This window comes from Trachinotus anak, unplaced genomic scaffold (genome assembly GCF_046630095.1).
Source record: "Trachinotus anak isolate AG129_WGS33_773 ecotype Australia unplaced genomic scaffold, CSIRO_AGI_Tana_v1 ptg000029l, whole genome shotgun sequence".
Classification (NCBI taxonomy): domain Eukaryota; kingdom Metazoa; phylum Chordata; class Actinopteri; order Carangiformes; family Carangidae; genus Trachinotus; species Trachinotus anak.
This window is the reverse complement of record NW_027273880.1, coordinates 799,136-820,981: the sequence shown is the minus strand read 5'-3', so window position 1 is coordinate 820,981 and position 21,846 is coordinate 799,136. Positions and strand designations below refer to the sequence as shown.

The following is a 21,846-nucleotide window of genomic DNA, read 5'->3' as shown; positions in this document are numbered from 1 at the left end:
GGACCCACTGCTTTTTTGGCTGCGTTTGGTTCACTCTGACTGTTTTGGCTGCGTTTGGTTCACTCTGACTGTTTTGGCTGCGTTTGGTTCACCCTGACTGTTTTGGCTGCGTTGGTTCACTCTGACTGTTCCGGCTGCGTTTGGTTCACTCTGACTGTTTTGGCTGCGTTGGTTCACCCTGACTGTTTTGGCTGTGTTTGGTTCACTCTGACTGTTTTGGCTGCGTTTGGTTCACCCTGACTGTTTTGGCTGTGTTTGGTTCACTCTGACTGTTTTGGCTGCGTTGGTTCACCCTGACTGTTTTGGCTGTGTTTGGTCCATCCTGACTGTTTTGGCTGCGTTGGTTCACCCTGACTGTTTTGGCTGCGTTGGTTCACCCTGACTGTTTTGGCTGTGTTTGGTCCATCCTGACTGTTTTGGCTGCGTTGGTTCACCCTGACTGTTTTGGCTGCGTTGGTTCACCCTGACTGTTTTGGCTGCGTTGGTTCACTCTGACTGTTTTGGCTGGGTTGGTTCACCCACTGCTGTTTTGGCTGCGTTGGTTCACTCTGACTGTTTTGGCTGCGTTGGTCCATCCTGACTGTTTTGGCTGCGTTGGTTCACCCTGACTGTTTTGGCTGCGTTGGTTCACCCTGACTGTTTTGGCTGCGTTGGTTCACCCACTGCTGTTTTGGCTGTGTTTGGTCCATCCTGACTGTTTTGGCTGCGTTGGTTCACCCACTGCTGTTTTGGCTGTGTTTGGTCCATCCTGACTGTTTTGGCTCACTGAAGCCGTTTTGACTCCTCAGCTTTTCTGAGCTGTGGGGAGGCAACGTACTAAGGCTCTTCACAGAGCTGGTGTCAGGGCCTATTGCTACTCTAAGGATTCTGTTTAGTTCATTAATCAACCTTGCAAAGATTTATTTTGTATTCATTTGTTTAATTTGTTGAACATTATTGACTGTTTGTTGTTTAAGGAACATTATTTACCTTTGGTTTGTTTCGTTGTTTTTAATCACTTAAAGTAGTGTGTGTGTGTGTGTGTGTGTGTGTGTGTGTGTGTGTGTGTGTGTGTGTGTGTGTGTGGTAGCAATCAAGGGCCATATTAACTGGGAGGCCAGTTTTATAACTTGCTTTCTTGTCTTTGCGGACAGGTGCGGAGGGCCAGGCGGCGACCCAATTCCTGGTGGTGGTATTTTCTTCACGAACCCCTTGCGGGTGTGTGTGTTTGCAGTGTCACGGGTGTTTTTGGTTAGTTATTCCTCCCCCTTGATTTGATTTTGGGCCGCCGTAGCCTCCACAGCCCTGTTCATTCTGCTCTGTGGCCCCAGTACGTAATTACGAGCCAGTACTGTTCAAGTGATGTTTTAATTGGTTGTAAAATAAACTATTTTTCTACTTTTCTAAATACGTCTCTGCCCGTGGTATACGGACCTGTGAAGACCTGTGTATAGTAAATTTAACCATCTAACCATATAACCATCTCATATAAACTATCTCCTGGGGCGAAACTCCCCAGGTGGCGTTGTCGGTACACCCCTTTCCCACCCCTCCACTCGCCACACATGCTTACACTGTGTGTAAACTAACACACAGTAACTGCAGCTGCAATAACTTTACATAACCCTCCTGTGTGTAATATTTTCCAAATGTGGACATGCAGGCAGTTTGCTATTAAAAGTTCTTTAATACTTCGTGCTGAAGTTTAGCTTGAGTTATGGAAAATGACTGAATGCAGACTCACACAGAGCAGCATCGAGCCTCGTGCAGTGCGTCAGGTAGCTGGTGGAGGTGGGTGTGCATCGTGACCTCGGGTCTAAGGTCAGCTCCACCCTCGCCTCCAAACATGGTGTCTTCTAGTTTCAAAAAATCAAGGCTTCAAAACAGCAGTTCACCAACCAATGGGTGAGATCACAGTGGGTTTATCAGGCACAAAGATGGACTCACTGAGCAAACTGAGACAAAGTCCAAACTCTAGGTCCTTTATTCAGGCAAAAGGTCCAGTACACAGTAAAGCAGTCAGCACAGGCAGAGGAACAGAATCAGCAGGCAAGAAACACACGAGAAAACTACAAAAACTGGTCAGAACACATGAGGAGCATCAGAAAAGTCACACTGGAGTAGAGACAGTCTGGCAAATGACAAGGAAGAGACGTGGACTTAAATACAGACAGACAGGGAAGAGAACGAGACACAGGGGAAAACCATTAGGGCGGGGGGAAGTCATCAACATGGGGGGAGGTAAAGACACCAGGAATGGGGCAAGACAGGAAGACGAGACAGACATGTCAAAATAAAACAGGAAACAGATGACAAACTCAAACCCTGACACAACTTTATAACACATGGACAATAAATCCTCCTTTAACCCCAGAAACAAACAGAATTGAATTGTTGAATGAGATAACACGAAAGAAAACACATGTAGAGAAATCTGATCCATTAAAACAACAATTAAATACAAATGAAGAACTGAGCAAGAGTTAATTAGAGAGTAGATTATATTCACACACATAGAGTTTCCTGTTATGGACACGTTGACATTTTATGCATTTGTTAAGTGGAAAAAATGAATGTTTAGTGCTTTACACAGTGGGAGGGGATTTCATGAAATGACATTTATGTACATAGAATTTTGTGATGATGATATTGTTAACTAGAAATCTGGACACATTTGAAAGAGAATCAATCTATATTTATGGATTTGGAGCTTAGACAAGGATTTCCATAAGTTTTGGATCATGTCACAAACATAAAACAGATGCTCTGTTGTTTCCATGTGGGTCAGCCGGGGTTATGGTGTGTCCAATACATCCACTTTAAACGCTGCTGCAGCATGAATCATATCATATCATATCATATCATATATATCATATCATATCTATCATATCATATCATATCATATCATATATATCATATCATATCATATCTAACATTAAGTCAGAACTTTAATGTAGCCATGGTGGAGCTGGTTTCACATTCTTGTATCTGTAATAATGTATCACATTTTATTTTATTTCATTTCTAAGTGATCATTAGGTTTTTGTATAAATTCTCAATGGAAATTAGCTGTGAAATAAACACAATGTAGTTCAGGAAAAGTATAAAGAAGCAGAACATGGACATACTCAAGTAAAGTACAATTAAGATTGAAGTACTGGAGTAAATGTACTTTGTTACTGTCCAGCACCAGAAGTTACATAATCCCTGCAAATAACTAGTTTAGACAGTTCCAAACAAAAATAAATGAAGCCTTCACATTGATATTAAAACTTAATTTGATGGAAATCTCTCTCATTTCAGTGAAAGAGGCTGTTGTTTAAGTGCCAGGTTTCTCTTGTCATCTCTCTGAACGCAGCCATAGTTACTCTCAGTCTGAAACCCATCAGCCTGCCACACAGTGTCCATGTCCGTCCTGCAGTGTAAATCTGAAGACACTCACCCACAGAGAGAGCAGCCGCTGGTCTCCGCCTCCTCCACAGGCTGATTCAGGGAGGAAGAGCTGCCTTCAGTCCTGAGAGGAGCTGCACAGTGACAACGACTCTGTGTTCAACCACTGAGCAACAGCTGACTCTGCTTCTGCTCTTATTCCATCACTTCCACTGCAAACATCCACACAACATGGCGGACGTGTTTCAAGTCCGTCCACACTTTACAGTGACATTATAAAAACACTAAATAACACCAGCAAAGGTTCTACTACAGTTTCTACTGTAGCTCAGGTAACGACAGGTGTTAACGACTGAAACATTATAAATGATGGAAGCTATTGCTGCCACGCAAGAAAAAAAAATCTGATATTTTCATGCTTCTACATACAAACTTCTCACGATATAACAAAAAAGTAATTGTAAAAGTACATTTCATGTTGTGATGTGATCACTTGTTAAGCATAAATTTTACATTTCACATTTTAACAACATAAATTAATTCGGAAAAATGTGCTTTTTCACAATTTTGAGAATTTTTATTAGGAATAATATTCACTAAATTCAGTCTTATACAGCGGTGACACAAAAATCATGTCCTACATCAACAGCCTCCTGTTGGTTATACTCCTGTTGGTCACTTTGAGACAGTAAAAATAATCATCTTTATCTGTAGATCCCTTTTCTAAACTCAAGTTACAAAGTGCTCCATTCAAAAAATAAAAGATCCAGTGATGTAAGACAAGAAAATATATAAAAATACATTTATGATCAAGAAATACATTTACAAATGTTTTACCATGATAGAAAAGTTATAGTACAGTAACCACTTCATGTTTATTACAGTAAGTAACTCATATCAGATATATATATATATGTTGTATATCTGTTATACATCCTCACACAAGGCAGTTGTCCTTTTAGATTCATTGTTGCAGATGAAGCTGTGTCTCACTTATGTAGAACACATGAAAATCTATACGTTATAAATTCATGAGGTTATTACAAAGCTCAGCTCTACATGTGATTAGAGAAGAGCAGAGGGACAGCCAGGGGACTGGTCGCTCCACAGACTGGTATCTACACCCACCCACAAACCTTTGGACTCCTCCACTCCCACTTTAACCCCTGACTGTAGCTACTGACAGGGAACATTGCAGCCTGATTCATCAGCAGGAAGAAACCAGGCTGTTCATCAACCCTCTGTTCACTGGACCATCATCTCTGAATGTCTTTTTGCAGATCCAGCTCAGGTCAGTGCAGGTCAGTGATTCCTCTCTGATCTCACAGTTTGTCACATCTGCAGCAAACTAACTGCAGCTGAGATGAACTGAGTCGTCTCAGCTGAACTGACTTCAGAGAAAGACGACATCCAGATATTCACTGTGATGTTTTCACTGGAAACAGACTCAAAAGACTCAATAACAAGTGAACATGTTTATCCTGTTATAACTGTAGCTTTTATCTTTACAGCACTGGAAGAAGCATTTAAAAAGTAAACTGCTGTAATACATGAACCTGACAATGTGTGAGTGAAAGAGACTGAACTATCTGTTCAACAGTGAGAGAGTTTCTCTAACAGGAGGAGACTCTCTGCCTCACTGAACACAGACACAGTGAGGCACCAGGCCATGCTGCAAACCCAGGATACAGAGGCTGAGTGAAGGTGGTGTTGAAGGTGTGGAGGTGGATCAGTGAGTCAGAGGAGACTCTGTAGAAGGACAGAGAGCCAGCAGGACAGTCCACATACACTGCTACCCTGTGAGAGACTGAGGGGGAAGGGGAGGAGGAGGAGGAAGAGAGGAAGATATCTGTTCTTATGTTATTGTGCCAGACAGAGTAACCACCATCAGAGCAGTACAGACTCCAGGACTGATGGTTCAGTCCAAACACACAGTCTTTTCTGTTTCCTCTCCGGCTGATTCCTCTGTAACTCACTGCTACATAAACTCCTCCTCTGCACTCGACCTCCCAGTAACAGCGACCAGTCAGACCAGTTCCACACAGCAGCTGAGGACACTGGTCAAATCTGTCTGGATGATCAGGATACGACTGATTCTTCCTCACATGTGTCACCTTCCTGTTGTCGTCAGACAGTTGGAGCTTTCTGTTCACTGTGTTTGTGTCGATTGTGAGTTCACAGAAATCTGATGGAGAGAAGGAGACACAGCTGCAGTTATTGATCTATCATCTGATCAGTTATTGACAGTGAATCATGAATCAAATGAAAAACACACTTACACTTCCTCAGACCTGGTCTCAACCACCGGACTCCAGCAGGCTCCACCCTGAAAGGAGGAGGGGGGTCAGACCAGCACGTTCTCTCAACATGCAGACTTGGACATTACTGGACTTGGCCATCTCTGATCATTACTGTGTTCAGGCTGAAGTTCCTTTTTCCACTACAAACACAGTGTAAATACTTAATCCAAGAAATAGATATAGATGTGTCTGCCGTTGCCAAATTTTCTGACGTCATGAGTCAAACTACCATGCCCCCCCACCTCCACTAGTTCCATACATGACCCAGAAGCTCAGTTATCAATCAGCTTCTTAGCGTCCTTGACACAGCTTGTTGAAGTCAGAGCTCTTCTGTAGAGATCTGTCATCAGCTGTGACAGAGAACATGTTTCAGCTCTTCTCCTCTATCAGACAGTGTCTGTCCATACCTGAGAGACTCCAGTCTCCAGTCTGGATCCTCCAGTCCAGCAGACAGCTGCTTCACTGCTGAGTCTCCTGGATGATTGTAGCTCAGGTCCAGCTCTCTCAGATGGGAGGGGTTGGATCTCAGAGCTGAGGCCAGAGAAGCACAGCCTTCCTCTGTGATCAGACAGCCTGACAGACTGCAGACACACAAAACCACACACAGGAATCCTCTGTCAACACTTGGTGGTCTGTTTTTGTGCTGTTTGATTCTTTTCTTGTTGTCGGTTCTGTTCTTTTTTGGTCCAATGTCACCAAAAAAGCTGTGAATTTAGTGTGCAGATACACTTTGAAATATATTTCACAGATTTTTCTGTATTCATTACTGATACCACTGAGATGTGGTCCATATGCGCACACCCCAGTGGAAATTACATTTAGACATGTTCCTCAAAAAAATAAAGATATTAAAGATCCATGGATCTCATGGAAAGAAATTCTTTGAGTCTAGAAAGTTCTGCCAAAGTTTAGTGAAATATACTTTACACAATCCTACACATGTTTGCTGTTTATCCACTAATGTTAATGATATCTTAAATGGTCATTGGTTAAACAGGTTGATGAATCCTGACCTGAGAGTTTCCAGTCTACAGTGTGGACTCATCAGTCCAGCAGACAGTGACTCCACCCCTGGATCCTGCAGGTTGTTGTTACTCAGGTCCAGGTCTCTCAGACTAGAGGACTGGGAGCTGAGGACTGAGGACAGAGCTTCACAGCTTCTCTCTGAGAGGTTACAGCCACTCAGTCTGAAGGGATGATAACAAGGAATTAAAGAAGAGAGGAATTTATTCCCTCTGCTGTTGAAAAGATCAGAGCAGTGTCTTCATATAATGATGAATAAATCTGATGATCTATACACTTACACAGCTTTGTTGGAGGCTTTGACCACTGGCAGCAGCCTCAGAAGAGCCTCCTCTGAAGCAGAGTATTTCTTCAGGTCAAACACGTCCAGATCTTTTTGTGATGACAGTAAGATGAAGACCAGAGCTGACCACTGAGCAGGAGACAGTTCATCTGTGGAGAGACTTCCTGATCTCAGGGACTGTTGGATCTGCTCCACTAGAGAATCATCATTCAGTTCATTCAGACAGTGGAACAGGTTGATGCTTTTCTCTACAGACAGATTCTCACTGATCTTCTTCTTGATGTACTGGACTGTTTTCTGATTGGTCTGTGAGCCACTTCCTGTCTGTGTCATCAGGCCTTGTAGGAGAGTCTGATTGGTCTGCAGTGAAAGACCCAGCAGGAAGCGGAGGAACAAGTCCAGGTGTCCATTTGGACTCTGTAAGGCCTTGTCCACAGCTCTCTGGTGGAAATGTGTCTGTGTAAACTCAACTTTTCTTCTTCTGGACTTCTGGGAGAATGTTGGTTCTTCTAACAGCAGATTGACTCCAGAGTTGATGAAGGTCATGTGGACATGAAGAGCAGCCAGAAACTCCTGAACACTCAGATGGACGAAGCAGAACACCTTGTCCTGGTACAGCCCTCTCTCCTCTGTAAAGACCTGTGTGAACACTCCTGAGTACACTGAGGCTGCTCTGATATCGATGCCACACTCTGTCAGGTCTGATTCATAGAAGATCAGGTTTCCTTTCTGCAGCTGCTCAAAAGCCAGTTTTCCCAGAGACTCAATCATCTTCCTGGTCTCTGGACTCCAGTGTGGATCTGTCTCAGCTCCTCCATCATACTTGACCTTCTTCAGTTTGGACTGAACCACCAGGAAGTGGATGTACATCTCAGTCAGGGTCTTTGGCAGCTCTCCTCCCTCTCTGGTCTTCAACACATCCTCCAGAACTGTAGCAGTGATCCAGCAGAAGACTGGGATGTGGCACATGATGTGGAGGCTTTGTGACATCTTGATGTGGGAGATGATCCTGCTGGCCTGCTCCTCATCTCTGAACCTCTTCCTGAAGTACTCCTCCTTCTGTGGGTCAGTGAACCCTCTGACCTCTGTCACCATGTCAACACACTCAGGAGGGATCTGATTGGCTGCTGCAGGTCGTGTGGTTATCCAGAGGCGAGCAGAGGGAAGCAGGTTCCCCCTGATGAGGTTGGTCAGCAGCACGTGCACTGAGGTGGACTCTGTGACATCAGTCAGGATCTCAGTGTTGTTGAAGTCCAGAGGAGGTCGACACTCATCCAGACCGTCAAAGATGAACACAACCTGGAACTGATCAAACCTGCAGATTCCTGCTTCTTTGGTTTGAGTGAAGAAGTGATGAACAAGTTCCACCAAGCTGAACTTTTTCTCTTTCAGCACATTCAGCTCTCTGAAGGTGAAGGGAAATGTGAAGTGTATGTCCTGGTTGGCTTTGTCTTCAGCCCAGTCCAGAGTGAACTTCTGTGTTAAGACTGTTTTCCCAATGCCAGCCACTCCCTTTGTCATCACTGTTCTGATTGGTCCATCTCTTCCAGGTGGGGCTTTAAAGATGTCTTCTAGTCTGATGGTTGTTTCTGGTCTGTCTGGTTTCCTAGAAGTTGTTTCAATCTGTCTGACTTCATGTTCATCATTGACCTCTCCAGCCCCTCCCTCTGTGATGTTGAGCTCTGTGTAGATCTGATTCAGATGGTTTGGTTTTCCTGCTTTAGAGATCCCCTCAAACACACACTGGAACTTCTCCTTCAGCTCAGATTTAAGTTTATGTTGACAAACTGCAGCAGGAGTTCCTGAATTAACACACAGCAAATAAGATACACAACTGATTCATGGAAAAAATATAAAACATTTTAACATGTGTTGAGATGTTAGTAAATGTCTCATTTCTCCATCACGTTGAATCTTTAGAGAAATCCTCTTACTGCTCTGCAGACAGTCAGCCAGCTCCTCCTGCTTCATCCTCCTCAGGAAGTTCACTGTGATCTTCTCAAATGCCTCTCTGCTGCTCCTCTGCTCTTCATCCTCACCGTCCAACACCTCCTCATCCTCCCTCTGACTCTCTAAGCATTCTGGGTAATCTGCACTCAGAACCTTCGGGATCTTCTTCAGCTCGTCCTTCACAAAACTGACAATGTTCTCCTCCAGCAGCTGGAACAGGAAACTACATGAGTGATAGCATCAAACTAAAACCATGGAGCCAAACATCAGATCCATGTTGGACAGACTGACAATCCACTGGTCTAACAGTGCAGCATGGAGATGATTGTGAGCAGATGTGAAAGTACTTGTTGTACATGCACAGACCATTAATATGGAGCCCAGGTGTGTTTGATGCTGCCGGGCAGACTGACCCCTGGGAACCTCTGAGCTCCCCTGGTCCACTCTGTGGAGGAATCATGAAGAATGAGCTCACATTATGTCTGTCCACACAGAGACAGACACAAGCTGAAGGTCCATGAAGTGATGTTTGGATGTGAACAGTGAATCAGACCACTCCCTGTAGAGCTAAAGTTTTACTAGTCCTGCTGATCCCACTGAGAATCAACAGCTCAGTCTGCAGCTGTTTGCAGCTTCCAGCTCAGCTCTCACCAACCCTCTATACAGCTCTCCCTCCTTCACTGAACACTGCTGAAGAGCCCTGAAGCAAGGCACCTAGAACCCCCAGCTGCTCCAGTGGAGCTGCTCAGTGTCTGCATGTATCAGACTATTTTCACATTAATACATTTTAGTTTTAAAATCCATTACTTTTGCTACATTTACTTCTGGTATCCACATAACTCAGGAGTTTGAGTCCCCAAAACAGAGGCTTCTGGAAACACTGATGTAGGCACCCATGTTCACTCCCTGATTGGGTCTTATCACAACTACCAGTGAAAGCAACATGGATAATTAATGACAAGTGTTACTGAGCTTGTTGTCTTTGTGGAAGCTGCTGTGCAGTTTAATTCTGCATTTTATTGCTACAATTGCATTTGCTGTTCTTTCTCCGTATTTTCTTATTATTATTATTCTTCAGCGTAGACAATCTCCTTCCTGTTTACACCAACATCCTCAGTGGATGTGAATCATCACATGGACAGAGAGTATTTCTGATATGGAACTAAACACTCGTCTGGATGCAGACTGGTTGTACTGGGCAGCTCCCAGGATGACAGGTCACTGTGTAAAGTTCAAATATGAATCAGGAACATTTTAAGGGCTCAATTTACTCCATCAGAGGGGTTCATCGGATGGTAGAACAGTGTCTGAAACACCCTCCTCCCTCATTGATTGGTCAGCTGTGTGCAGGTGAGAAAAGAGGCGGGGTTTGAACATCTCTCTCAAGCTCTTTTTTCATTCTTCACACAAACTATTTCTGTCACTTTTCATGTGAACAACTGAGGTCAACACTATGATTCCTCCAGGACAGAATCCATATTTAACCTACATCATGTCTCCTCCCTCTCTATGACAGCTGGAGTTTTACCTCCACCTTCCAGTGTGGACGTTCACAACAGACAGAAACACTTTGATTTCAGACATTGTTCAACAACCTGTTGTACAAACTGATTCTTTTCTACAGTAACCTGTGTCTTATTGTCCTGTTACATCTTACATCTGATCAGCTGATGGACGTCCTCCTTTAAAGTCAGTGATAACATCCTTCGACAGGTGGCTCTTTAAAGACAGACAGCTGGGTTCAGGAGAGTCTGGTCTCTGCTGCTGGATCCTGAAACAAACACATAGCTGATAAATGTGAGAACTCTTTTACTCACCACTTGTCTCTTACATGTTTCTGTTACACATTACACCATGTTTCACCATTTTCTACATATGTTCACTTTACTATAATTCAACATTGCTTTGTGACATTGCCTCTGTTACTGTCTGGGGTTTGTTTGGGTTTGCAATAATATATCAGAAGCAGAGTACAGTAAACACACAGTCATGAGTTAGTTTCAGCTACTTTTATTATGTTGCAGGTTTGAACATGTTTATTTGTTTGTTCCTTTGTTCTGACCCACCGCACAGTGGGTCACTTCCTCTTTAGCGAGTTTTGTCTTTTTATCTTGTCTACAAAATAAAAGCGCAAGAAAGTTATTTTTCTGCAATTCTTTTGTTCAAACAAGCTTTTAGCTTCTATTTTGAAAAGTTCTGACAGGAAGTTCCAAAGGTTCTGTCGCTCACTTGACAGACCTCTGAAATAGCGGACATGAGAAGTGTGATGTGAAAAAATAACACCAGTTAAATAAATCAGTCAAACGTATTATATGCGACTGTGGGCCACAGAGCCACGTGTGAACAGTAATAAAGTTCCTTTGAGTTGCATTTGTATCAATCAGTTTCTTAAATTAGCCTTTGATTTTGTTCTGGCCGCCATGTAATGGGTTAGAAAACAACTGGCCGGAAGCCACATTTACTTGCCGACCCCTGCCTTAGGGAATGCTGTGTGGAAATGTGCTTAGAAAGGAAGCCAAGAATGCTGGCTGATTCCTTGGCGTTAGCATTGCTGTGTGGGTCAACCTGCTGTGTTGTGGTTCTGGGTGAAGCAGTCTACTTGTGAGTTTGAACTGCCTTGAGGTTTTCTTTAGGTCACTTAGCCTGAGTTGAAATGCAACATGAAATGGCGAGCACTGTAAATAAAATATGCATAATGCATAATGATGCATAATGATGGTGGAGTGATCTGAATGCAGCGTAGACAATCACCTTCCTGTTTACACCAACATCCTCAGTGGATGTGAATCATCACGTGCGTATTATCATGGACAGAGATTATTTCTGATAGGGAACTAAACACTCGTCTGGATGCAGACTGGTTGTACTGGGCAGCTCCCAGGATGAAAAATGACAGGTCACTGTGTAAATGACAGTGTGGTGTCCTAAGTTCCATATGTTATGTGACTTCCTGGGTCTGGTACATTCAGTTAGGGGCACTAGGTCAAAAGGACATGGGAGATGAGTGCTTCTTTGTCTTAGGAAATGAGGTCCATTTAGATATGGACCATATATCTTGTCTCAGCTTCATGACAACACCCTATATAAGTGGGTAGTTAGAGCTGTTATTCAGAGGAGATTCATATTGGCTTCGACTCCCCTCTCAGGCAATCCATGGTGCTTGATTTGATGCTGGACTTCTTTGTAATAAACCTCTTTACATACAAGTAAGACGGTGTCAGCGGAGTTTTCTTCATCATCTTCACATCATCGCAATTTAAGAAACAACAACAGTTCAAACATGAATCAGGAACATTTTAAGGGATCAATTTACTCCATCAGAGGAGTTCATCAGATGGCTGAACAGCGTATGAAACACCCTCCTCCCTCATTGATTGGTCAGCTGTGTGCAGGTGAGAAAGGAGGCGGGGTTTGAACACTCTCAAGCTCTTTTTTCATTCTTCACACAAACTATTTCTGTCACTTTTCATGTGAACAACTGAGGTCAACACTATGATTCCTCCAGGACAGACTCCATATTTAACCTACATCATGTCTCCTCCCTCTCTATGACAGCTGGAGTTTTACCTCTACATTCCAGTGTGGACGTTCACAACAGACAGAAACACTTTGATTTCAGACATTGTTCAACAACCTGTTGTACAAACTGATTCTTTTCTACAGTAACCTGTGTCTTATTGTCCTGTTACATCTTACATCTGATCAGCTGATGGACGTCCTCCTTTAAAGTCAGTGATAACATCCTTCGACAGGTTGCTCTTTAAAGACAGACAGCTGGGTTCAGGAGAGTCTGGTCTCTGCTGCTGGATCCTGAAACAAACACATAGCTGATAAATGTGAGAACTCTCTTTTACTCACCACTTGTCTCTTACATGTTTCTGTTACACATTACACCATGTTTCACCATTTTCTACATATGTTCACTTTACTATGATTCAACATTGCTTTGTGACATTGCCTCTCTTACTGTCCGGGGTTTGTTTGGGTTTGCAATAATATATCAGAAGCAGAGTACAGTAAACACATGGTCATGAGTTAGTTTCAGCTAAAACTGGTGAAAAAATAACACCAGTTAAATAAATCAGTCAAACGTATAATATGCGACTGTGGGCCACAGAGCCACGTGTGAACAGTAATAAAGTTCCTTTGAGTTGCATTTGTATCAATCAGTTTCTTAAATTAGCCTTTGATTTTGTTCTGGCCGCCATGTAATGGGTTAGGAAAAAACTGGCCGGAAGCCACATTTACTTGCCGACCCCTGCCTTAGGGAATGCTGTGTGGAAATGTGCTGAGAAAGGAAACCAAGAATGCTGGCTGATTCCTTGGTGTTAGTATTGCTGTGTGGGACAACCTGCTGTGTTGTGGTTCTGGGTGAAGCAGTCTACTTGTGAGTTTGAACTGCCTTGAGGTTTTCTTTAGGTCACTTAGCTTGAGTTGAAATGCAACACGAAATGGTGAGCACTGTAAATAAAATAAGCATAATGCATAATGATGCGTAATGATGGTGGAGTGATCTGAATGCTAAGCATGGTCATGGAAAAGAGTCATGGACCATTAGACCCTGTTCAGAGCTGGCATTAAAACCTGTTTCAGTTGATCCGACCACAAGTGGACAGCTCTTAGCTTGTCACTTCAAACCTGGCATTATAATTCTTCACCAGACAGAAAAAACATCCAACAGACCCACATTCTTTTTTGGGTATTATAAAATGAATACACACATGTTAATGTCAATGAAGTTAATGTTAGTAACAGCGTACCTCATTGCAGCAGAGGACTGTCTTCTTTTAAAATCAACAAAGCGTTCATTTGACCTGTCACTATTCATTGACACACAGCTGGGCTCAGGTGCAGGTCCACGCCTAAGTCCAGGTCCAGGTCTAAGTCCAGGTGCAGCACAGTCTGGGGTGTCATGCTGCTGCTCTGGGCTTGAAAACAACACACACAGAGCTTTGAATGTGAATAATGATGGAGCAGTGATGTGAGTGCTGAGCTCTGACATGGAGAAGAGTCATGGACAGTTAGAGATCCTCATCTCACCTCTGAGCTCTGGTCTGGCTCTCATGGCCCCCACACAGAGTGATTTTAGAGGGAGGGGCCCCCTCCTCTCTGTCCTCACACTGAGCCATGCTGCTGAGTTCACATCCACATCACATTTTCTACATTCATGTGAAGACAAACACAAATCATTCATCTGCACATCAACTGAACTTTACATCACTTCTCTTGTAAAAATATCAGCTGCTCCTCCACTGACTGACTCTTCTTCTCTGGTTCATATCAGTGTCAGCTGTATTCAGTCAGCAGTGTGAGGAAGAGGAAGCTGCTGTACTTCTACCATCAGTCCACTAGATGGAGTCATGAAGCTGCAGTGAAGTCTCTCTCTCTCTCTCTCTCTCTCTCTCTCTCTCTCTCTCTCTCTCTCTCTCTCTCTCTCACACACACACACACTCACACACACTGAGTTTATCTGACAGTCTCTGAATGTGCAGCGTCTCTGTAGGAAATGACTTCATGAAACAAGCTGCAGCTGATTATTTCACACACAACAACTGGGACTGAATTTATTTCACCTCTAAGCTCAAATTACACAACATTCACTCATTTCACTGACACTGAAAATTAAAAAAATATTTCTGAAACATCACATTATTAAAAAATAATCTTGACCTTTTATGGGTCTGCAAGTTCCCAATCGTTATCAACACATCTTCCTATGAAGGGCTTTAATTACATTTCACAAGATTGGTGCAGCTACATTTGTCAATAAGTAAACTTCCCAATAAATCTAAAACCACCAGGGGCCTCTTTTCGTCCAGGGGCCCTGGCAGTTTCCTGCCTGTCTGCTCCTGCATAAAGGAACCACAACAAACCAACAACCAAAAGCAAACTAACAAGAGAGACACAATTCGGCATCGCTTCAATAAAAATACCAAATATGTTTTAACAAAATAAAGACAATAAATGTATAAAAATCCCAACTCAGAGACAAAAACAGGAAGCAGCTGACTGCGTCTGACTCTGACTCCTCCGCCTCTGCTGTAAACACCGGCGGCCATGTTTAAAGCCCGTCCTGACTTTACACTTACAGCTCTGACTCAGCAGCATTAGAATAAGATGAAATATCACCACAGAGAGCTCTACTGCAGCTTCTGCTGTGGCTCAGGTCATTACAGGTGTTAAAGAAGGTGCTCATGTTACCTTCAGACGGAGAGAAGAAGCTGCGTCACCATGTTGACTCAGAGAGAAACCTAACTCTCTCTCTGTGGGGCGTTTATGTTTTCATGCCTTGCTCCACCTCTCTCTCTCTTTGAGTCGGAGCTGATTGGCCAGCCTGCGGTGAGGGATGTAAACACCAGCCCCCACCCTCCTGCTCTCTCTGACATGTTTAAAGTCCGGACTTTCATTTTTGATTTTACTTTATTCCAGACACACAGGTCCATGACAGTTACAAACTAAAAATAAAAGTAGACAACAATAAGAGAGCGTAAGATAAACAACAAAAATAATCATAATACATACAAAGATACAGTAGGCTCTATAAAGGGCTGTTTTACCACTGCTACACCGCTGACCCAGTCATTACATAACATTATAACACTTAAATACCCCTTAATAACTTTCACTTTCCACGGTAACATTCCCGTCAGATGGAGAAAATAATCTGCATCACAGTGTTCGTTGAAAGTGAAAGTAAACGGAGTGTGTGTGTGTGTGTGTATGGGGGGGTGGGGGTGGGGTAGATAGATAGATAGATAGATAGATAGATAGATTGATTGATTGATTGATTGATTGTCCTGCAGATTATTCAGTTAATATCTAAGCCAGTTTGATGGCAGTGGGAACAGGATTTCCTGAAAAATCTCTCAGTCCTGCAGCAGTGAGATGAGGCGTTGAAAAAAATGGCATGTCCAGAATGATTCATACCCTTCTCAATAATCAGTGGAAAAGCCTTTACTGGCTATTACAGCAATCAAACGCTTCTTATAATTGCTGACAGGCTTTTTGCACGTCTCCACCAGTATTTGTGACCAGTCATCATTCATCTCCAAGTCTTTGGGGTTGGAGGGCCTCTTTGCCATCAACCTAATCTTTAGCATTGTCAGGTTGGAGCGTCCAGTGCTGCCCAAGCCCACGTTTCTCTGCAGACTGCCTGATGGTTTTGTTGAGTGTGCCTTGAGACGTTGGCACCAGCATGGCCCAGATTCACCAGGATGGCCTTGGTGGTGTAAGTAGAATGCTCTAGAACAGCGGGGGGTATTTGGAATGGTTTAGAGCCTTGAATTTTCCCACAGACTGTGACGATTTGCAAAGAGTATGAATAATTTCAGACATGCTATCTTTCATAAAAATGTAAATCAAACATAGAAACAGTTTCTTTGTTTCATTAAAATCTCTAGCACATTGTTGAATCATATTTTGACACACATCTATGTCCTTTCCAGTCAGAAGAAACGTGTTGGTCAAATAAAAAAGATCACTTTAAATCAAAATCTGCCAGGGGTATGTTACATTATAAAATGATATTATATATACTGTGCTCATTTAATTAGTGAATCAACAATGTTTTTATCTGCTTGGATAATCTCATGATGAAATACACTGTTTGTTACAACTGCAACAGCAATTATTGTTGATTATCGATCAGCTGAGCTCTAAAGGAAATCTCTCCATTAACAGTGAAGGACTCTGACTCTTCACTGATGATGATGTGTCTCCCTCTGGTGGCCATGAAGATGAACTGCATGATGCTGGTTAAATGACCACGGAACATGAAGTGTTTTGAAGTGAGAAGACTGAACTCTTGTGATTAGGATATCGTTAAACTTTGCATGTGCCTTTTATAGAGCCATAACACAAGTCTGCAGTTTTGGTTTTCTTTTTTTCCACGGACTCAAACGCCACAGGGCGAAACACCATCATCACCACACCACGACACACTTGCTGCAACTTGTTTCATCCAGAGTGCATCGATCAGCTGCCCGATCAATGACCAGAATGCCAGGGGCATAAAAAGGGAAATAAATACAAAGAGAGATTACTTATTTTGGGGTGGGTATGTGGCTTTTTTTTTTTTTTTTTTGGGGGGTCCTGGGGTCCTGGTTTTTGCCCCTGATTTGTATTTCATTTCGTAGAGTAGAGGAAAATGTAAGCAACCAAGTTGCTGTGCAGGGATTTGACACAGGGAAGTTCTGTGAAAATGCAGAACATTTGAGCCAAGATCTGTCACATGGTCGACAGGACTGTCAGGAGGAAGTTTGTTTAGATGAAATTCTGTGTTTCAGTTTCACAATGATTGTTTGCCTTTGTGCAGTCCCTTGCACAGTGCCAACATGTTACAATAAAACGGGATTTCCAGTTTATTCAGCAGTGGACTGAGCAGAGTATAAGTGGGTCTGCAAGAACGCTTCCTGCCAGTGGATCTTCACGCACCTGACAGAAAACACAAGCAGGTAATTATTTGATACTTTCTTCATTTCATGTTTTTAACAACAGTGGTCATGGTTTGTGTGTGATTAAGGAGATTGGAGGGTTATTGGTGGTCAGACTGTAAGAGCTGGAACAGAGGGAAGGAGGAACAGTATTTATAGATGTTAGAAGAAAAGGAGGAAGAAGAAAGACGTCAGTAGTAACATGAAATTCTTCAAATGTTAAGCAGGTCTTTAACAGTAATCAGGTCTTCAGAAGGAGTCAGAATGAAAGCCTCCCAGCTTGCTGTCATTCTTCTGATCGTCTGCATCGGCAGCGGTGAGTCTGATTTGGGATTTTACTCATTTTCTTTGTTTTTCTTTCTTTGCTCAATGGAATACGAGATCTTGCTCAAGCCGCAGGAAATCTGAACGGGTTAAATCTAAAGTAAGCAAGGCTCATTAGTGATCGGTGATTGAAATAACAGCCAGTGCTGCCATGTTTTTGTGAGATAAAGAAAGCGCCTGGCTCTTTGTGTTCCATAATGGAAGCACATATCTGCGGAGCAATTATATCAATATGTGTATGTTTGTTTTCCAGGTGTGGCTCTGAAGTGCAACCGCTGTGTGCCATATTCACCTGGTGGCGGTTGCACCAACACAGTGGAGACCTGCCAAAGGGCCGACGACGTCTGCGCCTCTGTTGTCTCTACTTTTCCCAGTAAGTCATTTGGTTGACCAAGCTTTTCTTTGCAATGAAGTCCGGACAGAGTCGGGTTAGTTCATGCAGCATTCTCACATGATTCCTCTCTTCGCTGCAGAGTACTCATATTTCAAGAGGTGCATGAAGAGATCAGACGCCTTCATTTTACAGTCAACCCCCCACTTTCAAGTCTTCACGTGCACCACGGACCGATGCAACTGAGCTGATGATCTGAAACTTCAACATCTGCATGAACTCAGTTTTAGCCATTATTGTAATCCATTGTTATTGACTGGCCTCTCAGTTCAATAAAAAATGAACACACAGAAACAGAGTGCTGCAGAAAAGTTAGTAACAGTTTCTACGAGTGTTGAGTATAAATACAGCGAGGCTGTAGAGGTGGGCCGGTGAGCGCCACCTTTCTTAAGGCATGTAGAAGCTTTAAAAATGTACTGCTGTATTTGATGTTGTAGAATAAAACGTTAAAACGTGTGTCGAGCTTGTGTTATGGTTCCGAGTGCAGCGCCTGTCAACAGCTGTTTCCTGACATGCAGGAAAGTCGTGGCTTTCTGTTGCTGAATGATCCACAGCTTTATGTATTCAGGTGATACAGTTTCTGTTGACTGTGTGCACTGTTATCTTTCAGTCTTTTCTTCTACTGTGTATTTTCAGGCTCTCAGGCCAAAGCAAACACATTTTTGGCTCTATGTCATTTATATCTCTAAATTCCACTTTCCAAATATACTTTAGTTACAAAGTGCATCATAAATGCACCTTTACACAGATACAGTCAAGTATCGCCTGGAGTCAACAACTATTCTTATACATTTGTACAGAAACTATTTATACTGTTTCCAGCACAGGTCAACAATATGATACATCTTAATCACTACAAACAGTTTATGGAGCCAGGCAGTATGATGTCAGTCTAAACCAAATAATGGAGATGAGCCCGAGCTAACATGTCGAGTCAGGTTTTGACACATTACCTACCTGAAGTGCAGGACTGAGGGATGAGAGGACGTGTTTATATCTGTCATTGTTTCACACCGCCACCTCCTGTGGAAAAGCTGCCATGACAAATTCATTCTTTTGGATTAAAACCAGACAACTCAGAATAAATATAAAGACAGCATTTCTAAAAGTGAAAGGACATAAGGCATCTAAACAAAAACCTTTTCAAGAAACCCAGAGACTTCAGGACGAGGGAACCAGAGGCTGAAAATGCTTTGACTAATTTCCAGCTTTCCTGCAGAACTCCACTGTGTGTGTGAGTCCTCACTTTTACTTTGAATATTCACCTGCATGATTGTTCTTTTTCTATACAAAACAAAATACAAAAAAAAACACCAGTAAAAGTACAGATGTATCATCAGCTAAATGTAGCTAAAGTATCTAAAGTATATAGTACTCTTCTGCCTCTACAAAAGAACTCGAGAAGATCTTATTTTGAAAAGTCACCACTCATTAAAATATATCCATCACATCAATATAGTGTAAAAAGTACATTTTCCTCTGAAGCAGAGGAAATTCTAAAGTAGCATTTATAGAAAGCAAAATACTCAAGTAAAGTACAAGTACCTCAGACTTGTACCTGAGTACAGTATTTGAGAAAATGCTTAGTTTCTTTCTACCATTGTGTTTGTTTTACCTTGAAAAGCATATTACAGCAGTGAAACGATCAATCAGTGAAAGAGGCATGAATTCCTGAACACGAGGGTCCTGCAGTGACAAGTCAATAGGTAGATTCCTCTGTTGCGTCACTGCTGGAAAGTCAGTGATGTTGCAATCAGTCCTGACCAGCAGCTGCCTGTCACACTCTGAAAACAGCCGTCCTGGATCCACAGAGGAAGTGAACGTGACTGTCGTCGGGCTGCGGGACACTGACATATGTTCAGGAGCGCAGTGTAATTCCTCGAGTTGACTATGAGATGTTCATTCAGTCCTCTCATCGTGAGGCAGAAGAAAAAAACAAGCAGAAAATTGAAGTTGAATTCACTCAGTTGTAAAATGTAAATGAAGTTAAGGCAACATTATAAAACACGAGCAGCACAGATACAGCCCCCTGCAACCTTCTCTCGACTGTTTCATTAACTTATGTAACATTTTACGCTTCAGCTCTCCACACTGTAACAAATGTGATGGTTCTAAATCTTTAAAACGCTCTGCTTGAGACTCAGTGTTTTCACACCTGCTTCCATCAAGTCACAAAAGCCTTTAAATATTTCTAAGAAACATTAAGTACGTTGTGGTGCGTTCAGGGAGCTTGGATTCAGAGCATATACTCAAAGAACTGAGCACAGGCTCTCTTTGAGTCACAACACAAAGACCTCCAGACCTGTCTGTCTAGAGGTCTGGCCACTGACACGTGGTCTTAAGGAGGCCTGTAGGAGGCCTGCTGGACTGGCAGCCGCCGTGAAGGCAGCAGCTTACCATCACCGTCACCAGGGCTGTCTTCTTCTTCTGATTAAAGTAGACCCCCGCACAGCCCTCACGTCTGCTGTTCTCTTACTCATACACTGTCTAACAAAAACCACAAAGAAGAACTTACATAACATTTACTGACAAAAACGCAAGATGGACAAGTGGCTTTCACAGTGACGGTGATAACACAACATCACAACCTTCACTGAGGTTTTACTGTCGGGATTCATGCGGTGTGTTACAGTGGACAACTTCCTGAAATAAGACCACAGTAACAAGAATAAATGAATATACAGTATTTATATAGAGCATTAACCTTCAGAGAGAATGAACAGAGACTATATGAGACAGCGAAGAGCCAAACAGTGTGCCTGCTCTGTGGAGTGCTAACTCTGTGCAGCATATTAACATCCACTGGAGTGAAGCAAACTCTTTCTAAAGTGTGTTGATTAGTTTAACCAGGTTCTGCTCACAGTGCTGTGACTCAGGCTGAGGAGCAAATATCCATAAAGAAATATGAACACTGCAGAGGAGAGAGGGCTTTACACATACAACAACAAGTGACTGGACAGAGGAGTATTTATAGGACTACCTATAAGTGCTGATCTCCATCAGAAGATATATCTGTGGTTTTAAGAACCAAAAACCATCTCAGTGTAGTTTTACATCTCCTCTCTCAGGCCTCCCTTCTGATTGGTTGATTCTTTTATCAGATTGAGTGATCTGATAAAAATGTAGCAGATTTCATGGAAACCGAATAGCAGATTTCAGGTAGGAGGAGCTTGGGGGCGTGGCTGAGGGCAGTGACTGCTTTGATGTGACATCACAAAGCATCAGAAGTCCTGACGGCTGGTTTTAAGGCTCAGTGTCTGAATACAGGCTGTGTGCATTTCTCTGTGGACTGAGGCTTTGATACTTTCACAGTATTAATATAGAACCTAGACCTGCTTTATGATCACAGACACATGGACATCTGCCTTTAGACTGTGTGGACCTGAAATCTTGTTTCAGAGAACTGTGAAGCCACCATCTCTGGTACAACAGATCTGAACAACATGGAAACTCCACCAAAAAGGAAGTAGAGCTGCAAAAAAGGAACCAGCAGCCAATAAAACAGGAAGATGGTTAAATGTGATTTTGTGCTTTAGGTGCTAAACACACTCGAACAAATATGACACAAACACGTGCAAACACACATATGAAGCAGCAGAGCTGTGTCTCATGGTGTGTCAAAGGTTGAATGGCCCCTCCACTCCTCCCCAGTGCTTCGGTTACATGTCTGAGAAATGCTGTCAGTGCCATTCATTATTTCACCTGTACTTTTGTTACGAAAAGTGCTCTACATGATTTCACTGTATAATATGATTGGAATTCATTGACAATAGA

General features: G+C 42.7%; 3 protein-coding genes and 1 long non-coding RNA gene across 10 annotated transcripts in view; 1 reads left to right on the top strand and 3 right to left on the bottom strand.

Annotated features, from left to right (window-relative positions):
- LOC139611998 (NACHT, LRR and PYD domains-containing protein 12-like) overlaps nucleotides 1-15,252 on the bottom strand; it is a 133,565-nt gene extending 118,313 nt beyond the window's left edge. The window contains exons 1-12 of one of the 8 annotated variants that reach the window (XM_071467112.1): nucleotides 15,127-15,252; nucleotides 13,966-14,084; nucleotides 13,686-13,853; nucleotides 12,622-12,735; nucleotides 10,583-10,696; nucleotides 9,292-9,370; nucleotides 8,910-9,135; nucleotides 6,974-8,777; nucleotides 6,683-6,856; nucleotides 6,077-6,250; nucleotides 5,649-5,695; nucleotides 3,924-5,554 (exon numbers count right to left, since the gene is read on the bottom strand). In XM_071467112.1, coding sequence (XP_071323213.1) covers nucleotides 4,983-5,554; nucleotides 5,649-5,695; nucleotides 6,077-6,250; nucleotides 6,683-6,856; nucleotides 6,974-8,777; nucleotides 8,910-9,135; nucleotides 9,292-9,370; nucleotides 10,583-10,696; nucleotides 12,622-12,735; nucleotides 13,686-13,853; nucleotides 13,966-14,054 — 3,561 coding nt within the window. In that variant the 5' untranslated portion in view covers nucleotides 14,055-14,084; nucleotides 15,127-15,252 and the 3' untranslated portion in view covers nucleotides 3,924-4,982. The other 7 variants (XM_071467114.1, XM_071467115.1, XM_071467117.1 and 4 more) reach the window with 7 other exon arrangements.
- LOC139611995 (protein NLRC3-like) overlaps nucleotides 1-21,846 on the top strand; it is a 418,379-nt gene that overhangs the window by 36,101 nt on the left and 360,432 nt on the right.
- LOC139611997 (NACHT, LRR and PYD domains-containing protein 12-like) overlaps nucleotides 1-21,846 on the bottom strand; it is a 201,306-nt gene that overhangs the window by 4,041 nt on the left and 175,419 nt on the right. The window lies entirely within an intron of this gene.
- LOC139612022 (uncharacterized) lies at nucleotides 1,133-1,542 on the bottom strand. The gene is made up of 2 exons (XR_011686425.1): nucleotides 1,379-1,542; nucleotides 1,133-1,284 (listed from the first exon to the last, which is right to left on the bottom strand). It is a non-coding gene; the product is annotated as an uncharacterized lncRNA (long non-coding RNA).